The sequence below is a fragment of the Castor canadensis genome, chromosome 1 (genome assembly GCF_047511655.1).
Source record: "Castor canadensis chromosome 1, mCasCan1.hap1v2, whole genome shotgun sequence".
Taxonomy (NCBI): domain Eukaryota; kingdom Metazoa; phylum Chordata; class Mammalia; order Rodentia; family Castoridae; genus Castor; species Castor canadensis.
In genome coordinates, this window is record NC_133386.1 from 87,448,116 (window position 1) to 87,471,761 (window position 23,646).

Consider the following 23,646-nt stretch of genomic DNA (forward strand, 5'->3'; position numbering starts at 1 on the left):
TGCCCATTTGATGAGACAATCCACTATCAAACAGAAGAAGAGAGGAAACCCATCCTTAACTGAGGTCTCACCAGAAATTTAAAAAACTGGCTGAATTCATTCAGCACAAAGAAAAGAAAAATCATTATGAAGTCACAGCTTTAGCATGGAATGAAAGTGTAGGGAAGCCCAAGAGAATTCCATGCCAAGGCCTACTCTGACCTGCACAGAGGGAAAAACTTCTCAGATCCCTCACACCACCTACACACCAGCCCTCCCTCACTGGGAGAAGCCCTGCCAATCTAACTACAGGGAATAGGGTGGAGAAGAATTTGGCCTCACGTGTTCGGCCTTGGCCGGGGCTGGGATTCCCCTCTCCATCTGAGTAGAGAGCCACAATGTTCACAGAGTAGGGTGTGTCAGGAATCAGCCGCTCCAGATGCACCATGTGAGTGTTTCCTGGCACCACAATCTGCAAAGGAGAAAATGCTCAATTCTACCTGACGGCAACCCAAACGCTTACCAAGTGTTTAGTTAGTCAGCATAGTAATATTTATAATAAAAGGCTGAGCCTAGACATGTCAGAATCCAAGTGTGTTTCCCCATATGATCTGCCCAGGTCACACTGTTAGATACAATTTATCCTCAGAAATTCCCTTCCAAAGAAGTTATTTCATCCTTGAGTCTTGTTTAGTTATCTCCCTTTCCATGTATTATAAAGCTCCTAAAATACAACATCTAGGGCTCATAATACTTACCCAAAGCACATCCTAAATGTTCGATATAACTAATACAAAAGATTCTCTGGTTACAGAGAGATCTTATGTTAAAAGAGAAAGCAATTCCATGGGATGGGTAAGGGTTCAGTCTTCTGAACAGAACCTACCATACTCAGGGTCAAGAAAACTGATATTCTTACAGAAAAACACGCATTGCTTATCATTTATCTTTGCTCATCTTTATTATTGCAAAGATGTGTAAGTTAAATTAGTCTATAAATGTATTTTCCCTTAGGTATTCTAAGAATATTACTACTCTAAGAATATTAGCAATTTCTGATTTGTAAATTATTAACCTACTTAGAAAACTGAATTACATTATGAATTAAAGTTAGACTGCAATTTGTAAGAGCCAATAAAGGTACACTTTAAAATATTTTAATAACAAAGGCATTTGTACTTTATAACAAAATCCCATACTGAAAAGGTCTAGCAATGATTTGCATTTATTACTGAGGTTTTGAACTCATATAGCTAATTTGCATTTTCCCAAGGTTCTTTATTTTCTAAGTAAACTTATAATCAATACATCTGCCTCCATTCATCAAAAGCAATCATTTAGGAATTATATACTGGCATGTTTGTGGCTTGTATTCTCACAGGATACCAAACATGACTCAAACATGAAACTACATCCATCAGGAAATGCAGTTTCCATGAGAGGCAATGACACACCAATAATTGACTTATTGTTCCTAACCAGCTGCTGTGGCAAAAGCCACAATAGAATCTACAAAATTCTTTTGTTGAGCTCTAGGATGACAAAATTACTTACAGATTCCGAGGGTCTTGTGCCAGCAACAGGAGAATACACGATACGGTACTGTTGCACAGGCCCAGGAGCAGGGTCCCAACGAACATCAAGGGTGTTGGGCGTAGGATTATACACTTGGACATTTCTTGCCAGTCCTCTCACCACTGAGGAAATGAAAGCCAATGCATATTTCTTTTAAGTCTGTTTATACATGTCGAGATTTTCATCACTTTTCCACATCTTACACTTGTAATAGGATAAAATACTACTCTCCTTAAACTTCCAACTGTCTACACACAAAAGAACATTCAAATGCTCCAATCCAAATCCAGTCAAAGAAAGCCAACTATAGCCTTTGTCTATATGGAAGCAAGGTTGTTTTCAATAAAAACAAGCCTGTATGAGTAACAGAACTGAACTGACCTTAACGGGGCATAAGACAAGAGAGAGGAAATAGGAAAAGGAGTTTCAGTTTCTACAGCTAATGGGAAAAAAAAAAAAAGGAGGAATTCTATAGAGACTGTCCTCTAAAAAAAAATTGCCAAAAGATATGGGGTTAATCTAATTCAGTCAGCTAGTTTCAATCATTCATTCTTTCATTCATTCCTATTTTATTCAACAAATAACTAAGGAATGCCTTCTGCAATTAAGAGAAAAGACAAAAGGAGGGAGAAATAAGACACACTTCCCCCAAAGGGGATTTAGAGAAGTCTACAAATTAAATCCACATACTAACCTCAAACTCTGGCTTAGCCAAAAACATCATCTCTCTAGACCACTAAACTTTCACCAAAATAACCCACTCTTGCTTGCTTCCTTTTAAACATCAACAAGTATATGTTCATAAGTATGCATAAAATATGCACAAAATATTTATAAGTATGCACAAAAGTCTTAAGCAGCGCTTGAAGGAATAGTAAAACCATTTAAACTGATTTTGCAAGATATTAATGGCAAATAAAAGCACATAGCTCTTTACCCCCCAAAAGCACTTCATCATCAAATCAGAGAAATGTGCAATCAACTAAAATGATGAACAAATTTCAATGATTTGTACTGTGAAATCTAATTACCAACAGGGCATCCTAAAAATTTATAAGGCACAAAACAAAGCTCAATGAATTTTCATCAGAAAAAGAGAATAATTGAAGTAGCAAGCAAAAATAGAGGAGATGAATCAATTCGGGTTATAATACATATATACATGGAAATGTCACAAGGAAACTCCCTGTGTAGCTACCTTAAACAAACAAAAATGTCATTTTTTTTCATTTACAAAATCATAGAACAAGAGGGTGGAACAGGTCCTGGCCTGGGGGTGAGGGTGGTACCAGTGGGAGGGGAAGGACGTGGGGAGATGGTGAAGGAGGGTAAATGTGGTGCAAATAGTGTGTACACATGTATGTAAATGGAAATTGATATCTTTGAAACTACTCCAAGAATGAGGGGAGGGTGGTATGAAGGATAATAGTGGAGGGGATGCATTCAAGTACAATATATTTGATATATTGTAAAGAACATTCGTAAATGCCACAATGTACCCCCACCCAGCACAACAATAAAAAAATAAAGTTGCAAATAGGTAAGTGTGTACACATTTGCAATTTCTGAGATTATGATTTCAAAATAATGCCATTATGAATTTGTTAATTTCATCCACCAAAAAGTTAACAGTTGATGGTGTTTGGATGGTAAACTATGGGTATCTTTTTATATTTTTAATTTTATCATCCTGATTTTTCCTAATTCTCTTTTATTGGCCTATATGGCCTTCACAATGAAAAGGAAAAGTTATGATGAAAAGTTAAACTTCCAGCTTTTTTGCTTACATGTCCTTCCAGTATCTGATGTGCGTCCCCCGTCACCTTCAGTGTAAACAGGAACTACTGTCACAGTGTATGGGGTATCCGGCTGCAGATTCCTAAGAATGGCATAATTGGTATTGCCAGGGATTGGTACCTGAAGTTTTAATAAAACATAAAGAATTTGATTTGAAAACCTTGTGAAGGAAATAATACATCAAACAATAACATAACAATTCAAGATCGAGTCAATAATTTGAGCTCTGTAGTATCTTTGTGTAACAATGTGGCCTCAAGTGAACTGTTATAAGCGTTTATGAGGATTCGTCTGTGTACTTTCACTTCCTTTTTAGAACTTTTGGGGATGACTACTTCCTTCCCAAGCCCCAATCTTCTTACTTCCCAGGGTCTACAATAGCAAGTATTTACCCTTTGTCAAGTCCTAGTATGTGAATACGAACGTCTTCAACTCTAAAGCAAACTGGCTAACTCCTTCAGTTCCACTTTTAAATCACCAAGCTTGCAGTTTAAATAAACTGCCAGTTTTCACTACAGGAAATATTACCAGTTCCTCTGGGCCTCCTGCTGTTGGTGCATAGAAGAGCTTGTACTGGCGAGGATTTCCCTCTGCATGGTCCCAGCGAACGCTCAGAGTGCCGGTAGAAGGGTCATATACTCGCAGGTTCCTCACGGTATTGAGAGGTTCTAAAATTCACAGAAATCACACTGCTGTATGGTCTTAGCAGCCAAGCACACCTGAAACACAGGCTAAGTGATAGCTCCCAGGCACACTGGAACGTAACAGACACCCCATAAATACTTGTTGAAATAGTGAATAAATGAAGAAAATAACTGTGTTGGTCTAGTGCCTACATCTTTTCTATCCATAGTTATGCCACCAGCACACTTTTTTTTAATCCTAGAAAGTATTAAATTTATTTTCACAAATAGAGGCACGTACTTCCAAGAAGAATGTTAAAAACAATCAACACCGTATAAAAGATTTATATTGCCTCAGTGTTTCTGGATAAAGATGCAATTCCATCCCAATGGTACTTACTGGAGAAGCCACAGGGACTCTAGTTTTACTTACTGGTCTTGCCTCTTCCAGCCATCCGACCCCCTTCTCCATCAGGATACAGGGAGGACACAGTGATTGTGTAAGGAGTGTCGGGCTTCAGTTTCTGCAGGACCACACTGTTCTGCCGTCCTCCTATTGTGGTCTTAAGAAAAACAGGTCTTGATAAGCATTAGCCTTCTCAAGACCTCTCACTAAGCTGCTCGAGAAAGCCTTTTCTGCAGGGGAGTTGTGTGAGAGCCTTGCCAAGTTCTGGAATCAAGTACCACAGTGAAGGTTTAAAATATATCTACGGTCTAATTTAAATGTAAAATATGCCTTTCACATCATAAAAAAGACTGGTGACCTTAAAAAGATATTTCAACTTGCTAACTGCCAGCACTGCAAAATTTCATCCAAAACACATTTCACAGACCTCTTCCCCCACCCCAAAAAAAATTATTAATCATAAGTGAGCCACACAGGGATTTTAAGATACAAAACAACTGCATAATTTTAGAGGCTCCACACCACACAGTCTTATTCTTACTTTTTACAGATGTTTTTTGTTTGCTTTAAAAACACATTGAATTGATTCGGCAAAAGATCTAAAGCTCTTGGTGTCTCCCCCAAACACTGCCATTCTAATCACATGAGCCGTGTAAACGACGTGACTGGACCCTTCACCAGCCACACTCAGGCAGGGGTACCCAGTAGTCCGCATGGTACCAGCCTTGAGGTATGAAGTTTCTCACTTTCCTCCAATTATAGAGTTTGAAGATTTTGACTCATTGCTTGAGGCCATCTAGCTATCTTGTTGAAAGAAAATTTGTACAGCTTGCTAACAGTCCACTGAATTTAGATGCTTACATCATACTAATTAAAATCGCATGAACATGGCATGGTGCCCACAATGAGTACACCTGTAGATGTCTGGATGCACTCGTACAGATCAGATATTTCCAACTTAGACCCATCCACTCAAGTCTCTGAGTTCCAGAGGAAACCTTGGTAAGTCACTGAGTCATCCTCAATATGAACAAATTGAACTACAGTGGCTAATTTCAAAAAATTTAATATTTGAAGTTATGGGAGAAAAGTGTCAGTATCAGTACAAGCTATTTTTATACAACCTTGATATATAACAAATCCAGAAGCTCTACTTAATAGAATGTCTTATGAGTAAGCAGAAGGGTGTCAACCTTCTTTTCCTATTCAATTCTTCCAAATAATTTCAGCACTAATTATTTGTTACTTTATTTCACAGACCATCTTAAAAATGTGATGGAAGGGTGTCTGATCCAGCTAATCCCATTTACCAGATAGGAACAGAGACCTTAACCATTGCCAGCTTCAATCACTGCTAACTCCTCTAAGCTGGTAAGAGTGGTGACCCATTTGTTTGAGCTCAGTAAGTTTAATGATTAAAAGTCAACAACTCACATCTCTATAAGGCTATATAGAAAATGTTATTACCATTACCAACCCAAAATAAATCAACAAAGTTCTGGGCCTCACCAAAATAGATATTTGAAATAAATCATAAAGTATAACCCGATCTGTGTACAAATCATGGTGCTTACTGGCCTAGAAGAATTTATGCATGTTCTGGTCGGGAACCTCACAAAAGGCAAAGCTGGTAAAAGACCGAAGTTAGTCAGCTAAAGTTAAGTAAGGCAAAGGACAAAGGCTCTCTTAAATAAAGGAAGAATGAGAAGATAAAAAGTTCACAGTTAAGTCTATAGTCCTATCATTTCTCTTGGGTACCTGCATGGAATAATATAAAAATGATCAGTATTTTTAATTAGGTGAATGGACTTCCAGATCTAGAAACATGAGATCTAGAAGGTACTGTATAATTAATACAAGATCTAAAAGATATTCTATGACATGCCAAACCAGAAAGATTGAGACAAATAAGAGTAAACTTTATAAGTAAGTTTAACTAACTTTTAACTCTTGGTTAATGTAGCGAGATGGATTGAAGATAGACTCAAAAACTACATAGACATCCTTATGGATAACTGGGCACTGGTATTTTTAAGGTAAATGTGGGTGCATTGGGGTGCATGCCTGATGTTTTGAAGTTTCCATGAAGAGCAAGTACTATCGCCTTCCATGAGAACATGCACTGAGTTTCCACACCAACACTCCACATAAAGTGCCAACCAGAGTCAAATGATTCTACTCAATACAGGAAATCTTGCATCCCTCAAAAAATAAGTCTGATTACACACTGAGAGTAAAAGGAGTTTGAAGAGAAATAGGTTGAATGTATCCAAGTTATCATTTTTACAAAACAAATTACCGTTTGTTCATTTCCCTCTCCTGTTGAAGGCTGGTAAGTGAGTCTGTATTTCTGCACACGACCACTAGCAGGATCCCACTTAACAGTCAAGCTGTTAGATGTTGCATTGTACACCTGAAGGTTTCGTGGGCCACTTTTTGGAGCTGAAAGAAGATTGTTGAAAACAGATGAAGTACCCAGAACAATGCCTCGCCTCCCAAAGTATGTGTGGCTCCTGAGGAAATCAAGAGAGTTGTGTACCTCTAGGTTTAGAATTAAACTTGAACCCATAATAAAGATGGCCATGGGGTCTTAAATGACTATGTGGTATGAACTGAATGTTTGAGTACCCCACTTTAAAATCTTATTCTTCCACATGTAGAAGCCTTGACACCTAATATTGATATATTAGCAAATGGGGCCTTTGAGAATAGATGAGGTCATAAGGGTAGGTCCTCATAGTGGAATTGCCCTATCTAAGAGGAGACACAAGAAAGCCCATTTGTATCTCCCATGTGACAACACAGTGAGAAGGCAACTGTGTACAAGTCAGGAAGAGAACCCTCACCAGGAACAGAAATGGCTGGCACCTTGACCTTGCATTTTCCATTCTCCAGAATTATGAGAATACAAATTTTTGTTGTTTAAACCATCTAGCCTAATATTTTGTTATGGCAGCCTAAACTGACTAATTAAGTAATAGCAAAACCAAGTTTTTCAAGAAAAGTCTGTTTCAAAGAGGCCCCAATCAACACTTTATAATTAAAAAACAAAAGAACTATTCATAACATATTTATGGTATTGTTCATTTACTTATTACTTGTTCATTCAAACAATTCAGCAAGCTAAATGCTTACCTTGTGTTGTTAAGGGTATCAAACGCACTAGAAGAAAATAGAATTGGGGAAGTATTACTAATATAGCTGTAGCTCCATTTTTAAAATGTAACTTTAAAACATCAATGTCATATGTGAAAGTTGAACACCTACATGTGCGTTCGCTGCCAGTCAGATCATCGCTTTCTGATTCATCAGGATAGATGGCAGTAATGGAAACTTCGTAGAGAGTGTTGGGATGCAGGTTTTCAAACACCAAGGTATTTTCATCTCCATTTAAGATGGTCTGGGAGAAAGAGGACAAAGCATATCTATACTAAACTGAGAATCAGTTTCTATCCTACATATTCAATAGTACTGTATTGGCTTCATTTAGGCAGACATTCTTCCACTTTGATGCTTGCCATGAGCACAAAAATCACTAGTAATGGGTTGGGGGAATGGCTCAAATGGGAGAAAACCTGCTTAGCAAGCACAAGGCTGAGTTCAAACCCCAGTAATCCCCCAAAAAAAAACCCACTATTCAGAAAAGACACCTTTCTGGCAACAGAAGTAATACGTATTTCAATCGAGCTTCTCTTTAACAAGAGAGAGAAAATTAATGCTACCTCCATTTTATCCGAGCTTCCAATAGGTGCCCAAGTTATTCTGTAAAGAGACACATCTGAAGCCCCGTGATCCCAGGTTCCTCTGAAGCTCTCTGGTGTTACTTCAGACAGCCTTAGGTTTGTTGGGGCTGGAACAGATCCTATCATAGAAAAGACAAGATTACATTTTTTAATGTGAACTACAAACTTAATTTAAAATAATAAAACTGCTTTATTTTTAATGGAGATGGAAAAACTGATTGAACGTAGTGCTTTAGAATCAAATACTTTACCAACTCTGTTCATGTGAAAAATAAATACAGCATAGAGCAATCACTGTGTGGATATAATGTTATTATTGATAACGTACTAAAATGATGGTATTTGTTAAGATACCATTTAGTAATACTCTTCTATCTCAGTGGTCCTTAACCATTTTATGTCTCTAATTCTTTGACAATCTAGTGGGGTTTATGGTGGTGATGGTGGTGTTTTCTTTTTCTTTTATCTCCCTTTTTTTTTTTTTTTTTTTTTGGTGAACCAAGGTTTGAACCTAAGGCTTTACACCTGCAAATTTGAGAATCTAGTGAAGCAGCACTACACAAAGCACAAACCCTGGAATGTAATGTGAGAGAGTTCATGGACCTTGTCCTGCTCATTGGTGACCCAAGAGACATACCCAGACCCTGGATTAAGAGGTCCTGCTTCTTCCTCAAGAGTGTCATTAACTATTCAACATAGTACTGGAATTCCTAGCCAGAGCAATTAGGCAAGAAGAAGGAATAAAAGGAATACAAATAGGTAAAGAAATTGTCAAAATATCCCTATTTGCAGATGACATGATCCTATACCTTAAAGACCCAAAAAACTCTACTCAGAAGCTTCTAGACATCATCAATAGCTATAGCAAGGTAGCAGGATATAAAATCAACATAGAAAAATCATTAGCATTTCTATACACTAACAATGAGCAAACTGAAAAAGAATGTATGAAAACAATTCCATTTACAATAGCCTCAAAAAAATCAAATACCTAGGTGTAAACCTAACAAAAGATGTGAAAGACCTCTACAAGGAAAACTATATACTTCTGAAGAAAGAGATTGAGGAAGACTATAGAAAGTGGAGAGACCTCCCATGCTCATGGATTGGTAGAATCAACATAGTAAAAATGTCGATACTCCCAAAAGTAATCTACATGTTTAATGCAATTCCCATCAAAATTCCAGTGACATTCATTAAAGAGATTGAAAAATCTACCATGAAATTTATATGGAAACACAGGAAGCCACGAATAGCCAAGGCAATACTCAGTCAAAAGAACAATGCAGGAGGTATCACAATACCTGACTTCAAACTATATTACAAAGCAGTAGCAATAAAAACAGCATGGTACTGGCACAAAAACAGACATGAAGACCAGTGGAACAGAATAGAGGACCCAGATATGAAGCCACACAACTAAAAGCAACTTATCTTTGACAAAGGAGCTAAAAATATACGATGGAGAAATAGCAGCCTCTTCAACAAAAACTGCTGGGAAAACTGGTTAGCAGTCTGCAAAAGCTGAAACTAGATCCATGTATATCACCCTATACCAATATTAACTCAAAATGGATCAAGGATCATAATATCAGACCACAAACTCTAAAGTTGATACAGGAAAGAGTAGGAAATACTCTGGAATTAGTAGGTATAGGTAAGAACTTTCTCAACGAAACCCCAGCAGCACAGCAACTAAGAGATAGCATAGATAAATGGGACCTCATAAAGCTAAAAAGCTTCTGTTCATCAAAAGAAATGGTCTCTAAACTGAAGAGAACACCCACAGAGTAGGAGAAAATATTTGCCAGCTACACATCAGACAAAGGACTGATAACCAGAATATATAGGGAACTTAAAAAACTAAATTCTCCCAAAACTAATGAACCAATAAAGAAATGGGCAAGTGAACTAAACAGAACTTTCTCAAAAGAAGAAATTCAAATGGCCAAAAAACACATGAAAAAATGCTCACCATCTCTAGCAATAAAGGAAATGCAAATTAAAACCACACTAAGATTCCACCTCACCCCTCATCAGCAACACCACCAACAATAGGTGTTGGCGAGGATGCGGGGAAAAAGGAACCCTCTTACACTGTTGGTGGGAATGTAAACTAGTACAACCACTCTGGAAAAAAATTTGGAGGCTACTTAAAAAGCTAAACATTGATCTACCATTTGATCCAGCAATACCACTCTTGGGGATATACCCAAAAGACTGTGACACAGGTTACTCCAGAGGCATCTGCACACCCATGTTTATTGCGGCACTATTCACAATAGCCAAGTTATGGAAACAGCCAAGATGCCCCACCACTGACAAGTGGATTAAGAAAATGTGGTATCTATACACAATGGAATTTTATGCAGCCATGAAGAAGAACGAAATGTTATTATTCGCTGATAAATGGATGGAATTGGAGAACATCATTCTGAGTGAGGTTTGCCTGGCCCAAAAGACCAAAAATCATATGTTCTCCCTCATATGTGGACATTAGATCAAGGGCAAACACGACAATGGGATTGGACTTTGAGCACATGATAAAAGCAAGAGCACAAAAGGGAGGGGTGAGGATAGGTAAGACACCTAAAGAATTAGCTAGCATTTGTTGCCCTTAACGCAGAGAAACTAAAGCAGATACCTTAAAGCAACTGAGGCCAATAGGCAAAGGGGACCAGGACCTAGAGAAAAGGTTAGATCAAAAAGAATTAACCTAGAAGGCAACACACATGCACAGGAAATTAATGTGAGTCAACTCCCTGTATAGCTATCCTTATCTCAACCAGCAAAAACCCTTGTTCCTTCCTATTATGGCTTATACTCTCTCTACAACAAAATTAGAAATAAGGGCAAAATAGTTTCTGCTGGGTATTGAGGGGGTAGCGGGGAGAGGGAGGGGGCGCAATGGGTGGTAAGGGAGGGGGTGAGGGCAGGGGGGAGAAATGACCCAAGCCTTGTATGCACATATGAATAAAAAAAAAACAAAAAAAAAAGAGTGTCATTAACTAAGGATGCTACGATATTATACTTTAAGATGTTGCCCAAGGAAATAAATAATATTCATTTTTTATTCAGAACTTATTTTTCTAATACCCAAAGGGGAATCATTTCATTGTATTCTTTAAAATACATATTAATATGCAGTTTAAAAATGAGAATCTCTATCTTGCTTTAAATGATGCTTATTAAACGTTGCCAAATAATTACTATGTACCTGCCTAAATGTACAGTGAATTCCAACATTTGAGTATTACCACGGGAAATAAACTTTGAATATGTTATGATCTAAGTAATCCATGCATAAGCTAAGCTTTTCCCTATATGGAACACTAAACTTAAACACAATGTGAGGTGTTCTGAACTGACCCTATTCAGAGAACAGAAGGCCCAGAGCCCTGATGGCTGCTGAAATTCCACTTCACAGCCCATCTATTGAATTCCATACTGTGGTTGGGTTGTCTACAGCACAAACAGTCTGGAATGTCTGACACAGTATCTCTTGGTAATTAAATACATCTATATACAAACCTATCAAAAATTTGTTTTGAATAATGACAATGAAAATGACCACTGAGCTAAAGAGAGTGGTACCATTTCCACAAGCACCACTGGAAAACAAGCCAACTATTAAGGATGCACTTTGGATGTATCTAAAATTTGTCTGACAATCTTAAGGACTGAAAACATACATTAAGGGGTAAATTTGATCAAAGTACATTTTATATATATATATATATGTAGAATTATCATAAAGTAACCCCTTTGTATAATTAATACACATTAATAAAAGAGAGAGGAAAGAATGAAAACCTACATTGAAAATATTAATCTAGTATAACAAGTCACCTACTTTGTTAACATTTTTCTTGGCTTCTCTCTCTTTATTATACCTGTTATGTTTATACATTGCTGTCAGTCTACTCATATGCCTCAAGCCTCATCTCTAGCCATGATCTTTACCAGATAAAAACTAATGCTAACAAAACAACTGAAATTGCTGAAAGAACTCACATGATAATCGAATAGCAGAGTCAAAAAGAAAAATGGATATGCTGAAGTAGGAGTAGGCTATGACATTTGACAAGATACCCTGATCAGGTATAGATAGCAGGGCACCAAAGAAGAAGCTATTGAGTCTTTAGTGAGGGTGTTAGAAAGTAAAAGTTCTGGACTATAGCAATGATTGCACCACTGTATTATAGGATGAAAATGAGAAATTCATCTAAATTCTCTAGACTGGGCTGTCTACTATGGGAGCCACTATCCACGTGTGGCTATTGAGCATTTAAGAATGTGGCTAGGCTGAATTGAGATGTGCTGAAAACATAAAATACAAACTGGATTTCAAGGAATTATTACAGAAAAGAATGAAATATCTCATTGACAATTATACCGAAATGTGCAGAAATGATAATATTTTTGATGTATTGGGTCAAATAAAACATGTTATTAAAATTAATTTCATCTGACCAGGCATGGTGGTACATGCATGACTGTAACTCCAGCTAGTAAGGGAGTGGAGACAGAAAAACCACAATTTGAGGCCAGCATAGGCAAAAGTTAGTAAGATCCTATCTCAAAAACAATGTGAAACAGTAATGGAATGAATATAATCAAATTATATTATATTCATGTGTGGTAATATTCCAATGAAACGTTCCGTATTGTACAATTTATATGCAGTAATAAAAACATGTTAAAAAAAAAAAGAGGTGAGAACAAATGGAAGGTCTTAGGTCATTGGGGGTGTGCCCTTTAAGGGGGTAGTGAGACTCCAGCCTCTCCACTTCTACTTATTCTGACCTCCTGGCCATGGGGGGAGCAGCTTCACCATGATATGCTGGTTGGTGGGGCCGACCAACCATGGACTGAATCCTCCAAAACTGTGAGTCAAAACAACCCTCTTACAGAAAAAAAAAAAAAGAAAGAAAGAAAAGGAAAACAAGCCAGGACTGGTGATGTATGCCAGTGGTCGTAGTGACTTGGGAGACATCTTGATTTGAGGCCAGCCCAGGCAAAGGTAGCACAAGATTATATCTAAAAATCAAACTAAAGCGGAAGGACTGAGGGTGTGGCTCAAGTGGTAGCGCGCCTGAATGGCAATCACAAAGCCCTGAATTCAATCCCCAGTACTGCACCCAAAAAATCAAAGTAGAAAGAATTTCATCTATCACTTCTTAATTTTTTTAATGTAGATACTAGAGAATTGAAAACTAAGTATATGGCTCCCATGACATTCATTTGGAACACTGCTGGCTGAAGACCTCAAGTTTTAACCATTATTTGGATTGGATTATCACACACTGAACATTTGATTAGGTAATTATGTGCTGAGCACTGGCTTAAGCAATTATGGACCAGGCCTTGGAGATACAATTTGAGCAAAATAAATGCCTCTGCCTTCATTAGGAGGGAGCAAGGGGAAAGTAGAATAGATATTAAAAGGACTAACAGACAAAAATGGCTAGGGTAAATATTATGGAAATATCAAGAGAGGGAGAGCAATTGACATTCATAGAAACTGGAGCAGAATGGAGTAAGGAAGGAAGGCCCTCAGCAGGCTACCCTGTGTCTCTCCTACCATGACACTGTGGCGGTCTCCACTCTGTGATCTGATAGTGCACAATTTGGTGCACTCACTTGGCCTTCCTTATATGATCCCATCCACCTTTTATTGCTGTTTGTCTCCACAACTAAATCATGAACTGCTAAGAGCAAAGTGCTTATGCGTTGTTACCCTGATAGCACTTTTTTTTTTCAGTTTCTCCAGAGAAAATTTATTCATTTAAACTGTTGTCCCTCTCATCCCTCCTAAAAGAAACAGCTATGTACATACCAGTGTGTGTGTGTGTGCTTATGTGTGTGTGTGCACAAGCACACACATGGTCACTTTCCTTTTGTAGTATCTTTACATACAGGTCTCGAGCACCAATGTTGCTCTCTGCTACATAAATAGCTATCTGACACTTAGCCAAACCCTGATAGCACTTTACACGTGAAGAAAATGAGCCAAAACAATCTATGAATCCAAACATTATGAAACTGACAAAAAGAGCACTAAGGAGTGAAATGCCCCAATTAGTTAAGTAGCACCTGAGTGTAAAATGTGTTTCCCAAGTATCAATAAAACTGGGGCACAACTCACGGGTCATCTCTTGAGCAGTCACTGGGGGAGACTCCCCCTCATCATATACTGCAGAAACACTGACTGTGTACTGGGTTTGAGAGAAGAGGTCTTTGAGGGAGGTGCTGGTCCGTGATCTGTCCGCCTCTACCTATAACAAAGCAGTGAAACTACTTTTACCAAAGGTTTGTTTTTGACATCTTTTGTTTACTGTACCTCAGCATAAGAACCTAAGAATTGTGACACCAAAAAAGCAGTATTTTTCAATTTGCATAAAATCCATAAACTGGACATGGTTTTTTTTTTTTATATCATTACCTTATTTCTTTAAAAAATGTTCTATGCAGTCTCTCATTTGTTAGGCACAAGTTTTTTAAGAAAACTTAAAGATGGGTATGAAATAATTGAAAAAAATGATACTATCATCTACCAGAGATGAATTATTCTTAAGAAGGCTTTTGAAAACAGGATATAGGTTTTCATCACACTGCTAACTTCTCACTATGAGGCCCGCATGTCATTTTACCCCCTTTTGAAATGGAAACCCAGAATGAAAAGAATGTATACACAAGAATAAATTAGCTTTTGTATAATCTACAAATGGCCAGCATATCCAGACTACTGGGTACTATTTCTACCTTCCAAAACTGCCTCTGCGATTGTGACACTAATGTTCACTCAATTCATCAAAATTTTAAACAGGTTTGCTGGTGAAGCCCCTCAATTTGCTCCTACTTTGAATCAGGTTGTCATGCAAACCCAACATAATGTCAAAATTTTTCACTCCCAAAGGGACACTCTTTGGGACACCTTATTCCTCCTTTCTCTCTGTCCTATCTTCCTATTGTCTGACAAGCTCCCCTCTCTTCTCTCCTGAATCCCCCCCTACCTTTTATTCTTGGAAACATTATAGCAATTTTTAATCATTCAAAGAATGAAGCGTAACGTAAAAGGCATCTGGATGAGAAGAAAATACCATTTCTCCACTAAAGATGATGTTTTTACATTAATATCATACAGCAAAACATTTGTAACTAAATCCAAGACAGCCAGATATGTTATTGATTTTCAAAAAGTGATATATTAATATCACTAGTTTTAAACTTTGCATTAATAAAGTGACAAGTATTGAAAACATGCTACCATCTATACTTGATAAGGTAATTTTGTTAAGCCATGTGAGAAAACAAATATTTCCATATCCTTTCTAATCAACTTACCTCTTTGAAATCCTCTTCTGGTGTTTTGTATCGAACAATATATTTGCGCACTTTTCCAAGCACAGGTTCCCAAATGACATTCATAGTGCTGTGAGTCACATCTCTGAGTTTCACATCCTGAGGTTTGGGTAAAGGCACTGCAGAAGCATGAGATATTAGACCCAGATGTGGTTCTTTGCCACAAAGCTCTAAAACATCCACACGAGCTTTCAAGAAGTTGTTGGAAGAAAACTTAAAGATGTCCAGCAAAATAACTGATGAATTATTCTTAAGAAGGCTTTTGAAAACAGGATATGGATTTTCATCACACTGCTAACTTCTCATTTATATGGTAATCTTCTCCAACTTTTTTAAATAACTTGCTGCTCAGCCTTAGTAAACTGCAATTCATCATAAATGCACAATTCATATTCCTTCAGGTATTTAAATCAATTAAGATAGAAAACAAATATCAATAGAGTTATGTATTCCTAAGAATGATAGAAAAACAAGCTGGGTGCCGGTGGCTCACTCCTATAATCCTAGCTACTTAGGAAGCTGAAACCAGCTTCCCAAATGATCACAATTTGAGGCCAGCCAGGCAAAAAGTTCACAAGACCCCATCTTAACCAATGGCTGGGCACACCTGGGTGCTCACCTATCATGATTGTCATCCAGGCCAGCCTGGGCAAAAAACAAAACTCTACCTTCAAAATAACCAGAGTAAAAAGGGCTGGAGGCATGGCTCAAGTGGTAGAGCATCTGATAGGAAGCACAAAGCCCTGAGTTTAAAAAAAAATATATATATATATAGCTCAGAAAAGCAAATGGTTATAAGAGTGAAGAATGAAGTGGGTCAACATTAAGCAACCAATACACTTACAAAAAGCTAAAGATACCTAAATGGTTATAAGAAAAACCAAATCATAAAATTCTACCAAGTCAAACAAAACTTTGCCCAAAAAGAAGATAATTATCTTGTTACATGAGGCATACCTCCTAGCTGCCCATTTGACTGGTTCTCTTTGTCTCTCATTTCAGCTCTGCACATCTGTCTTCTTGAGTCACTATTTCCACCTCCATATTTCCACACCTCCATCCCTTCAATAGTTATATCTCTTTGCATCTTTCTTGCCCTCTTTCTTCTACTGTTGCAGTCCAGTACCATACCCAAATCTTGACTCCATTTGTCTTTCATCCCACTATGAATTGGGTTTTCTCTCTCAGCACTATCACAACATGTGCTTCTAATCCCCACTCTTTCTATCTGCCACTGCTTATTTCCACAAAACCACCAAATTTGGTCAGTGTCTAACATATGAAAGGTGACTGATAAACATTTACTTGTTTTCAATTAATTTCTACTGCACCTGCTCTTTCTCTTCTCTGCCCTATCAAGCTTGTGTCTCCTCAGTCTCTTTTTCCCACTTAAAGTTCCTTCCAAATTTTTAATTTCCTTAGAAATATGGCTAGGACTCACCAAACGTAAGTCAAGTATCTACCCCAGAATGTCCACTTCTCCAAACATGAAATAAAACACCAACTAGCAAAAGTCCTAAATGCAACTATTGTCACTTCTCAAGAAAAGAAACCTGAATAGTCAGTGAAACAAATCAGAACACAAGGCTGGCCAACACAAACAAGAAAAATGCTAACCATGAAGGAGTCCACACACCCCAGACTGCTTTGTGCTATTTAGTGGGGTTTTCCCAACCCCTAGCCTAGTGACTGGCATGTGAACTGTGATCAGTATGTTTTTGAATTGAGTGAATTGATTGACTTAATTGAAACAGGCATTCCTATGTGTCATAGAGTTTCTGCTTCAACAAGAACTTAGAACACCTTAATCTTAACACCAGATACCTTTCTCAAAAACTACAGCCACCCAATATTCCTATGCTCATCAATCCTACATGCTGCATTTCATGAGTCTAAACATCATTTATGAGATGCACATTAATTCATTTTCCATCCTTGATTGATGCCTTGCCAAGGTACCAATCAATTAGAAGACATCATTGGTTATAAAACACATCCCAGAATCAGGTGTGTTGAATGTGAAAAACAAATATGCATCCAAGAATCCATTTAAGATACTTCCATAAGTCTATAATTAAGGTATTTATTCTGAAATTTGATTATCAAAAGCACTAACTGTGAAATTTATGCATGAAGTATCAAATTGTTGTTAAATTTTTTGTGAAAAAATATTCTAATGAATATTACAGCAATAAGAAGGGAAGGAAAGCTAGCAGCATCTTACAGGTAACTTCCCGAGCAGTGGCAGGTTCGCTAGTGAGGTCATGCAAAACAGCCTGGATGGTGACCTCATACTCAGTGTTGGGAAGGAGGTCAGTCAGCTGCACATCAGTCACTGTCGGCCCCACACGCATCTGCATATGGAAATGCCAAACAGAAATAAGACATTCAAATCAAATGTTTCTACTTACTGGGTATATTCAGTTGAAACCTACTTACAACCAGTAGATTACAACACAGCTTTTACTTTTCATTTATAAGAATCGCATTTTTATGCTAATGTTTTCTAAAATGTGTTACAGACCATAAGCCTACATTTTATTTTTGTGTTTATATTTGTGTGTGTAACATTACATATTAGTACATAAGTAATTGTAGTATAATGTGAGCTATAAAGCTGTAAAGTCTTAGAAAAGCCCAATGATAAAAAAGTAAACATCTCTCACCTCTTTGGGTTTGGTGGGTTCTGTGGTCTTAACAGGTTGGTGTGACAAGGTGTAGCCAGTAGCTCCTCCCACAGGCTGCCACTGCACATGCATGTTAGTTGGACCAACATCATAAATATTCAGACTCACTACAGGGACTGGCACTATCAAAACATAACAGTGGACATCAGTCTAATTCCTCTCATTCTGTTTATTTTTTTAACCATTGTTTCCTACTTTGTTGATATTTGTGTATACCAAATAGAGAATGACTGCTTCAGAAATTTATGAGAGTTAATATAATCCCTCCTCCCCACCTCCAATAAAAATCCAATCCCATTTGTCCATTGCATTTAATACTCAAGACTACATGGTATAACTATTAAACAGGGGAAGTTTTTTGAAGTTCTTATTGCAAATGACATTCCAGTGGCTCCACATAGAAGCCAAAAGAAATACTAAATTCTTGAGACTAATCTATTTCTCTGTAACATCCTTAACTTGAATATTTTTTATTCTTCAGTCAGAACTTCAGACAGAAGTAACCAATGCAGTATGTTCTTTCATCTTCCTTGAAAATATCATTTAATAAGAGAGTATCATATATTAATAACTAGAACACAGGGGATTTAAAGACAAACTCATGAAGTAATTTATAGTCTCTTCTTCACTTAATACCCATGTAGGTTTCCAATTACTTTTTGTTCAAAGATTGGTTTTAAGCTCTTAAGGAGTTTTCATACTAACCCTGTCAGTTATAAAATACATCACTTCCCACCTCCTGTGTCCTAATACAAAGGGATAAAAGAGATAAAGACCCAAGGAACTGAGCACCAAGTAGAGTCAGTTCTCACACTTACTCTTTCCTATTATATGAGATTTCCCTCCTTCCTACTGAAGTCCAACCAAGAAACGGGAAACAACAACAAAAAAAGAGTATTTTCATATAGCCTTGGAAACCCTACCAGGAATTAGAGCAAGGAACATCTCCCTCAGAAGTTCCACTCAAAGTCAAAGCCATCAGAACTTCACTGGTAAAAGCCAGAGGCCATAGAGAATGGGCAGAACTTGTTATCAGCTGGGAGGTCTGGTCTTGATAGAGGTAAAATGGCCATCTCTGTATAGAAACTCTTCCTAATCTAATCCTCACTTCCCATGTGATGCTTTTCCTGATATCATAACCCTGAAGAGTTTAGTTCTCAAAGAAACCACTACATAACTACTAAAGTTTAAAGTGTTAGCCCCCTAAAAGATACATTTACTTTTTAAGAGATTTTCTTAAACTCAAAAAGTCCTAAGACCCTGCAAAGTGAAATACCATATTAAAGGTATTTTCCCTCTAAATTATTGCAGCCATGACCACCAATTCCACCCATGGCAGGAGCAGTCAGTAAGAGTGGAAAACCACTAAATATTTGTCATGTAGCTTATGAAGAAAGCACTGAGTGTTTGTTAAATGGGTATTGAATAAAGGAATAATTTCAAAGGTTGGCAAGTATCCCCCACGAACCACTACCCTTTATATTGAAAAACAAAACAATGAGAAAGTTTTTAATCTGACTTACAGGTTTTTTCTGTGCCCTTCAGAGGCTCACTATATTCATCTTCCACCACGGAATACACATTAACAACATACTCAGTTTCAGGCTTCAAGTCTTTCAGTACTGTGCTAGTTTCTAGCCGACTCACATAAAACTAGGGGGAAAAATTAAAAATAATGGTATGTGTTACACTCAATTCCCTTCTTTCTACTACACTTACAAGGCAGTTGCCTTCATTGAGTTTAGAAATTATACTCCAATGAGGCTATTGTCTTTTGTTTTTGGAAACTACTAGGTTACAGTGAGATCCTAGATAATTAAAACAATTTATTCTCTCAGCTGTTGTCCTTTTATTTTTAAAATAAAATGAGTGAGTAAAATTAGACCATCTTTAAATTTTCCTTGCCAACTCTATGATTCTAGTACAAACTCATTAATAAATCAGTTAAACTAACTGTAATTTTTTTAAATTGATATTGTATGATTCTTAGAAATTGTAAGAACTTAAGCAAAGTTCTTTCCCTTTAATTAAGTCCAAATGGAAGTGCCTGCCTCACAAGGAACAGAGAACACCAGTTCCTGCCTCTCACCCAACACTTTTCTCAAAAGCCCTAACAAAGAAGACTCACTATCAGCATGAGGAAGGATGACTTAGGGATTGTCTACTCACTTCTTGGCGTTTTCCTCCAGAAACGGGATAGTATTCCACCTTATATCTATCCACACTGTCAGAAGGAGGGGTCCAGCTCACTCTGAAAGACCGATGAGTTCTCTCAGAAATAACTAAGTTAGAAGGTGCTTCCAAGTCACCTACATGTGGAAATACAGTGCAAATACTTTTTTTTATTATAGTACCAAGGTGATGAAGTTTAAAATTAAATTGAAACAGTATTGATCTCCATATTTGCAGTTTTTACACACTTCACATAGTAAGTAAATAATGTATCAGTATAGAGACCCACTGCCATTAGACTCCTCTGAATAAGTAGTCAAAGCATTCTGTAGCCTCGTCAACCATCCTTAAACCTGATCCTCTTCTTTAAGACACCAACAGTTAAACCTCTGGACCATCCTTGGAAACTATCTCCTCTCTCTACACTCACATGCACAATCAGTAAATAAGGACATGGTCCTGACAATTCAGCTTCTCTGTTGTCTCTATCACTACTGAGATGCCACCCAAGTTCACAGTCCTCATTATATTTTATTATATATATCATATATATATCATATATATATATATGTATATGTATATATATTCATACTTTAATCTCCTTAGCTAAGTTATGTTCTGGAAGATAAAATTCTCTGGGTTTTTTGTTTGTTTATTTTTGGAAGTACTGAGATTTGAACTCAGGGACTTGTGTATGCTAAGTAGGTATTGTACCTCTTGAGCCATACCCACAGCCCTTTTTGCCATGGCTATCCTTCAAATAGGTTCTCACATTTTTGCCCATGACTAGCCTAGATCATGATCCTCCTACTTAAGCCTCCCATATAGCTGGGATGACAGGCATGCACCACCACACCAGGCTTACTGATTGAAATGGTGTCATGCTAACTTTTTGCCCAGGTTGGCCTCAAACAATGAAACTTCTGATCTCTGCCTCTTGAGGAGCTGGGATTATAAGCATGCAATGCCACACCCAGCCTGAAATTGGTTTCCTATTTATGTTTAGTGCCTACAAAATTGGTTTCTTATTACATGTTTAGTTCGCTAATTCCAATAAGAAAAATTAATTACTTTTTACTCAAGAAAGAGTGAAGACAAACAAGTATTTTAAATTTGGGGAACATCCTACTACCTATGATTATGCTCCCTACAGGAAGATATGGGTGAAATTACTATTGCATAGTAATATCTAGAATAAATAGCAATGAAAATAAAAATGTTAAGCTCAATATTACCAAAAAGAAGATGTCTCAAATGATAATTTAAAAAGAAAGAAATGAACCAATGAGTCCACAAGCACAGCAAATTATTTTCAAACAAAATCCTTCTACTTTTTTTGTAAGTCACAACTGGGAAACCATTTCCATTCTTAGTATCCTAACCTTTATTGTACTTGGGTCATAGACAAACTTACAAAATTATCAAGCTATTTTACTGTCTGGGAAATGAGAATGAATGTAACTATTACATAGTTGATAACAAATAAGGGAAAACAGATAAAAGATGTTTTCATCCCCACTCAAAGTTCCATCCAAATGAATAAAACTACAACTCTCTCAGTTAATCCAAAGCCAAGAGCCTACAAATTCTGGCTGCAGATATGGTCTATTTCTCCAGGGAAAAGGTCAGGCTGTTGTTCAAGATCCAAAAGAGAAAATCTGCAAAAGTTTGGAGAAAGAAACTCAAGAAAGAACATTCAAAGAAATATATCCTCGGTTCCCAAAGCATGTGAACCATTTCCACCACATTACTTATTGAACCCAATGCCAACTTTTCCAAAACCATAATGAATCAATTAAGGACAGTTTTACCATAATCTACATGCACATAAGAGAAATTTTCTTGCATAGTAATCACTGTAAATTTTATCATTATTTTTCCAAAAACCTTCAGTTTTGGTGTTTACTATGTTTTGTTCTATAATTTATACAAATATTAATCATTCTGCCCTATCCTTGGTTGCCACAAGTCCAGTTCTATAATTCATTTCCAAATCCTAATGCCTTGTCCATAGTTACTTTTTTTCAAAAACCCGTAAAATATCTTTAACTATTTGACTCTATATGGCTTAACTTCTCTAACTCTTAGTTTCTTCAATGGTAAAGAAAGATTATGTAGCTTCTTAAAGTCTAAACTCTAAGATTCTAACTTCTCTTCATATGAAGGGATTACAAGTATAAGTGTCAATTCTGATCATCTATTGTTGAGGCACAGAAAATCAAATAGAAGACCCCTCTTCCAATCCTACTCATCTTAGGAAACTAGAAAGAAGAACCAAACTTTAGAGAACAGTCTGTTAACAACCATCGAATACCAACATAGTATTTAAAGTGAACACAAGAAAAAGAAGTATCTCTCTTTCCCTGTCCCATTTATGTATTCATTTGTGTATATGGGCAGGTGCACATATAAACTAAATATATCCTCAAATAAGCTAGGAACAATTTCTAGTTTGGTGTTATCCCAAAAACCAAATCATAAAAAAAAAACAAAATCAAGAACTAAAGCAGTGATTATCAATTGGAAATGGTTTTTCCACCAGCAGCAACATAAAACATATTTGGCAACAATAAAGACAAAATCAGCAAAAGTTTGGAGACCGAAACTCAAGAAAAAGCATTCAAAAACACATACTCTCAATACCCAAGGCATGTGAACTATTTCTATCACATTATTTGTTAAACTCATTCCAACTTTTCCAAAACCAAAATAAAATAAGGTTCTCATAAAGTAAGGACCATGATTTTTATCATTAATTTTCCAAACTCTGATTTGGGTGTTCACTATGTTTACATATAATTTATATACTATTAATTATAAAGATATATTTGGGTGTCACAAGTTAGGAATGCTACCAGCATCCAACAGACAGAGGCTATTGATACTGCTAAGTATATCACATTGCACAAAACAGCCCCTCCTCTCCATCCAAAAGAGAATTATCTTGACTAAAATATCAATAGTACTAAGGATGCGAAATTCTGGGCTAAACTTACCAGGACCTTTGACACTGTTGCACAAGTTAATGGTGAGGTCATCCACAATCTTGGAGAGTGACTCGAAATCTGCCACATTGTATGCATGGGTATCATCAGGATCAGTTGCGATCATCTTTAACTCAACTTCATCGGCATTTTTAATACCTGGAAAAATTATACATACAAATTAAAAGCACCTTTCCAAAAGAAATTAATGAAATGAAGCAAATATTTCAGGGCTTTTTTTAAATTGTTGACTGATTTGAGAAAACTATAAACTAGAACATATATATTATTTTACTCATGCATTGAATGATTATA

The 23,646-nt window shown here is 36.9% G+C and overlaps 1 protein-coding gene across 5 annotated transcripts in view; it reads right to left on the reverse strand.

Moving 5' to 3' along the window:
* Window positions 1–23,646, reverse strand: part of Col12a1 (collagen type XII alpha 1 chain) — a 120,095-nt gene that overhangs the window by 49,630 nt on the left and 46,819 nt on the right. For all 5 annotated transcript variants that reach the window (XM_074079357.1, XM_074079375.1, XM_074079361.1 and 2 more), the window contains 16 exons: window positions 23,344–23,490; window positions 20,345–20,484; window positions 19,699–19,828; window positions 18,155–18,297; window positions 17,713–17,842; window positions 15,471–15,607; window positions 14,272–14,401; window positions 8,103–8,242; window positions 7,648–7,780; window positions 7,516–7,542; window positions 6,680–6,822; window positions 4,408–4,537; window positions 3,880–4,019; window positions 3,342–3,471; window positions 1,534–1,676; window positions 322–451 (listed from right to left, as the gene is read on the reverse strand). In XM_074079357.1, coding sequence (XP_073935458.1) covers window positions 322–451; window positions 1,534–1,676; window positions 3,342–3,471; window positions 3,880–4,019; window positions 4,408–4,537; window positions 6,680–6,822; window positions 7,516–7,542; window positions 7,648–7,780; window positions 8,103–8,242; window positions 14,272–14,401; window positions 15,471–15,607; window positions 17,713–17,842; window positions 18,155–18,297; window positions 19,699–19,828; window positions 20,345–20,484; window positions 23,344–23,490 — 2,073 coding nt within the window. The remainder of the gene's footprint in view (window positions 1–321; window positions 452–1,533; window positions 1,677–3,341; window positions 3,472–3,879; window positions 4,020–4,407; window positions 4,538–6,679; window positions 6,823–7,515; window positions 7,543–7,647; window positions 7,781–8,102; window positions 8,243–14,271; window positions 14,402–15,470; window positions 15,608–17,712; window positions 17,843–18,154; window positions 18,298–19,698; window positions 19,829–20,344; window positions 20,485–23,343; window positions 23,491–23,646) is intronic.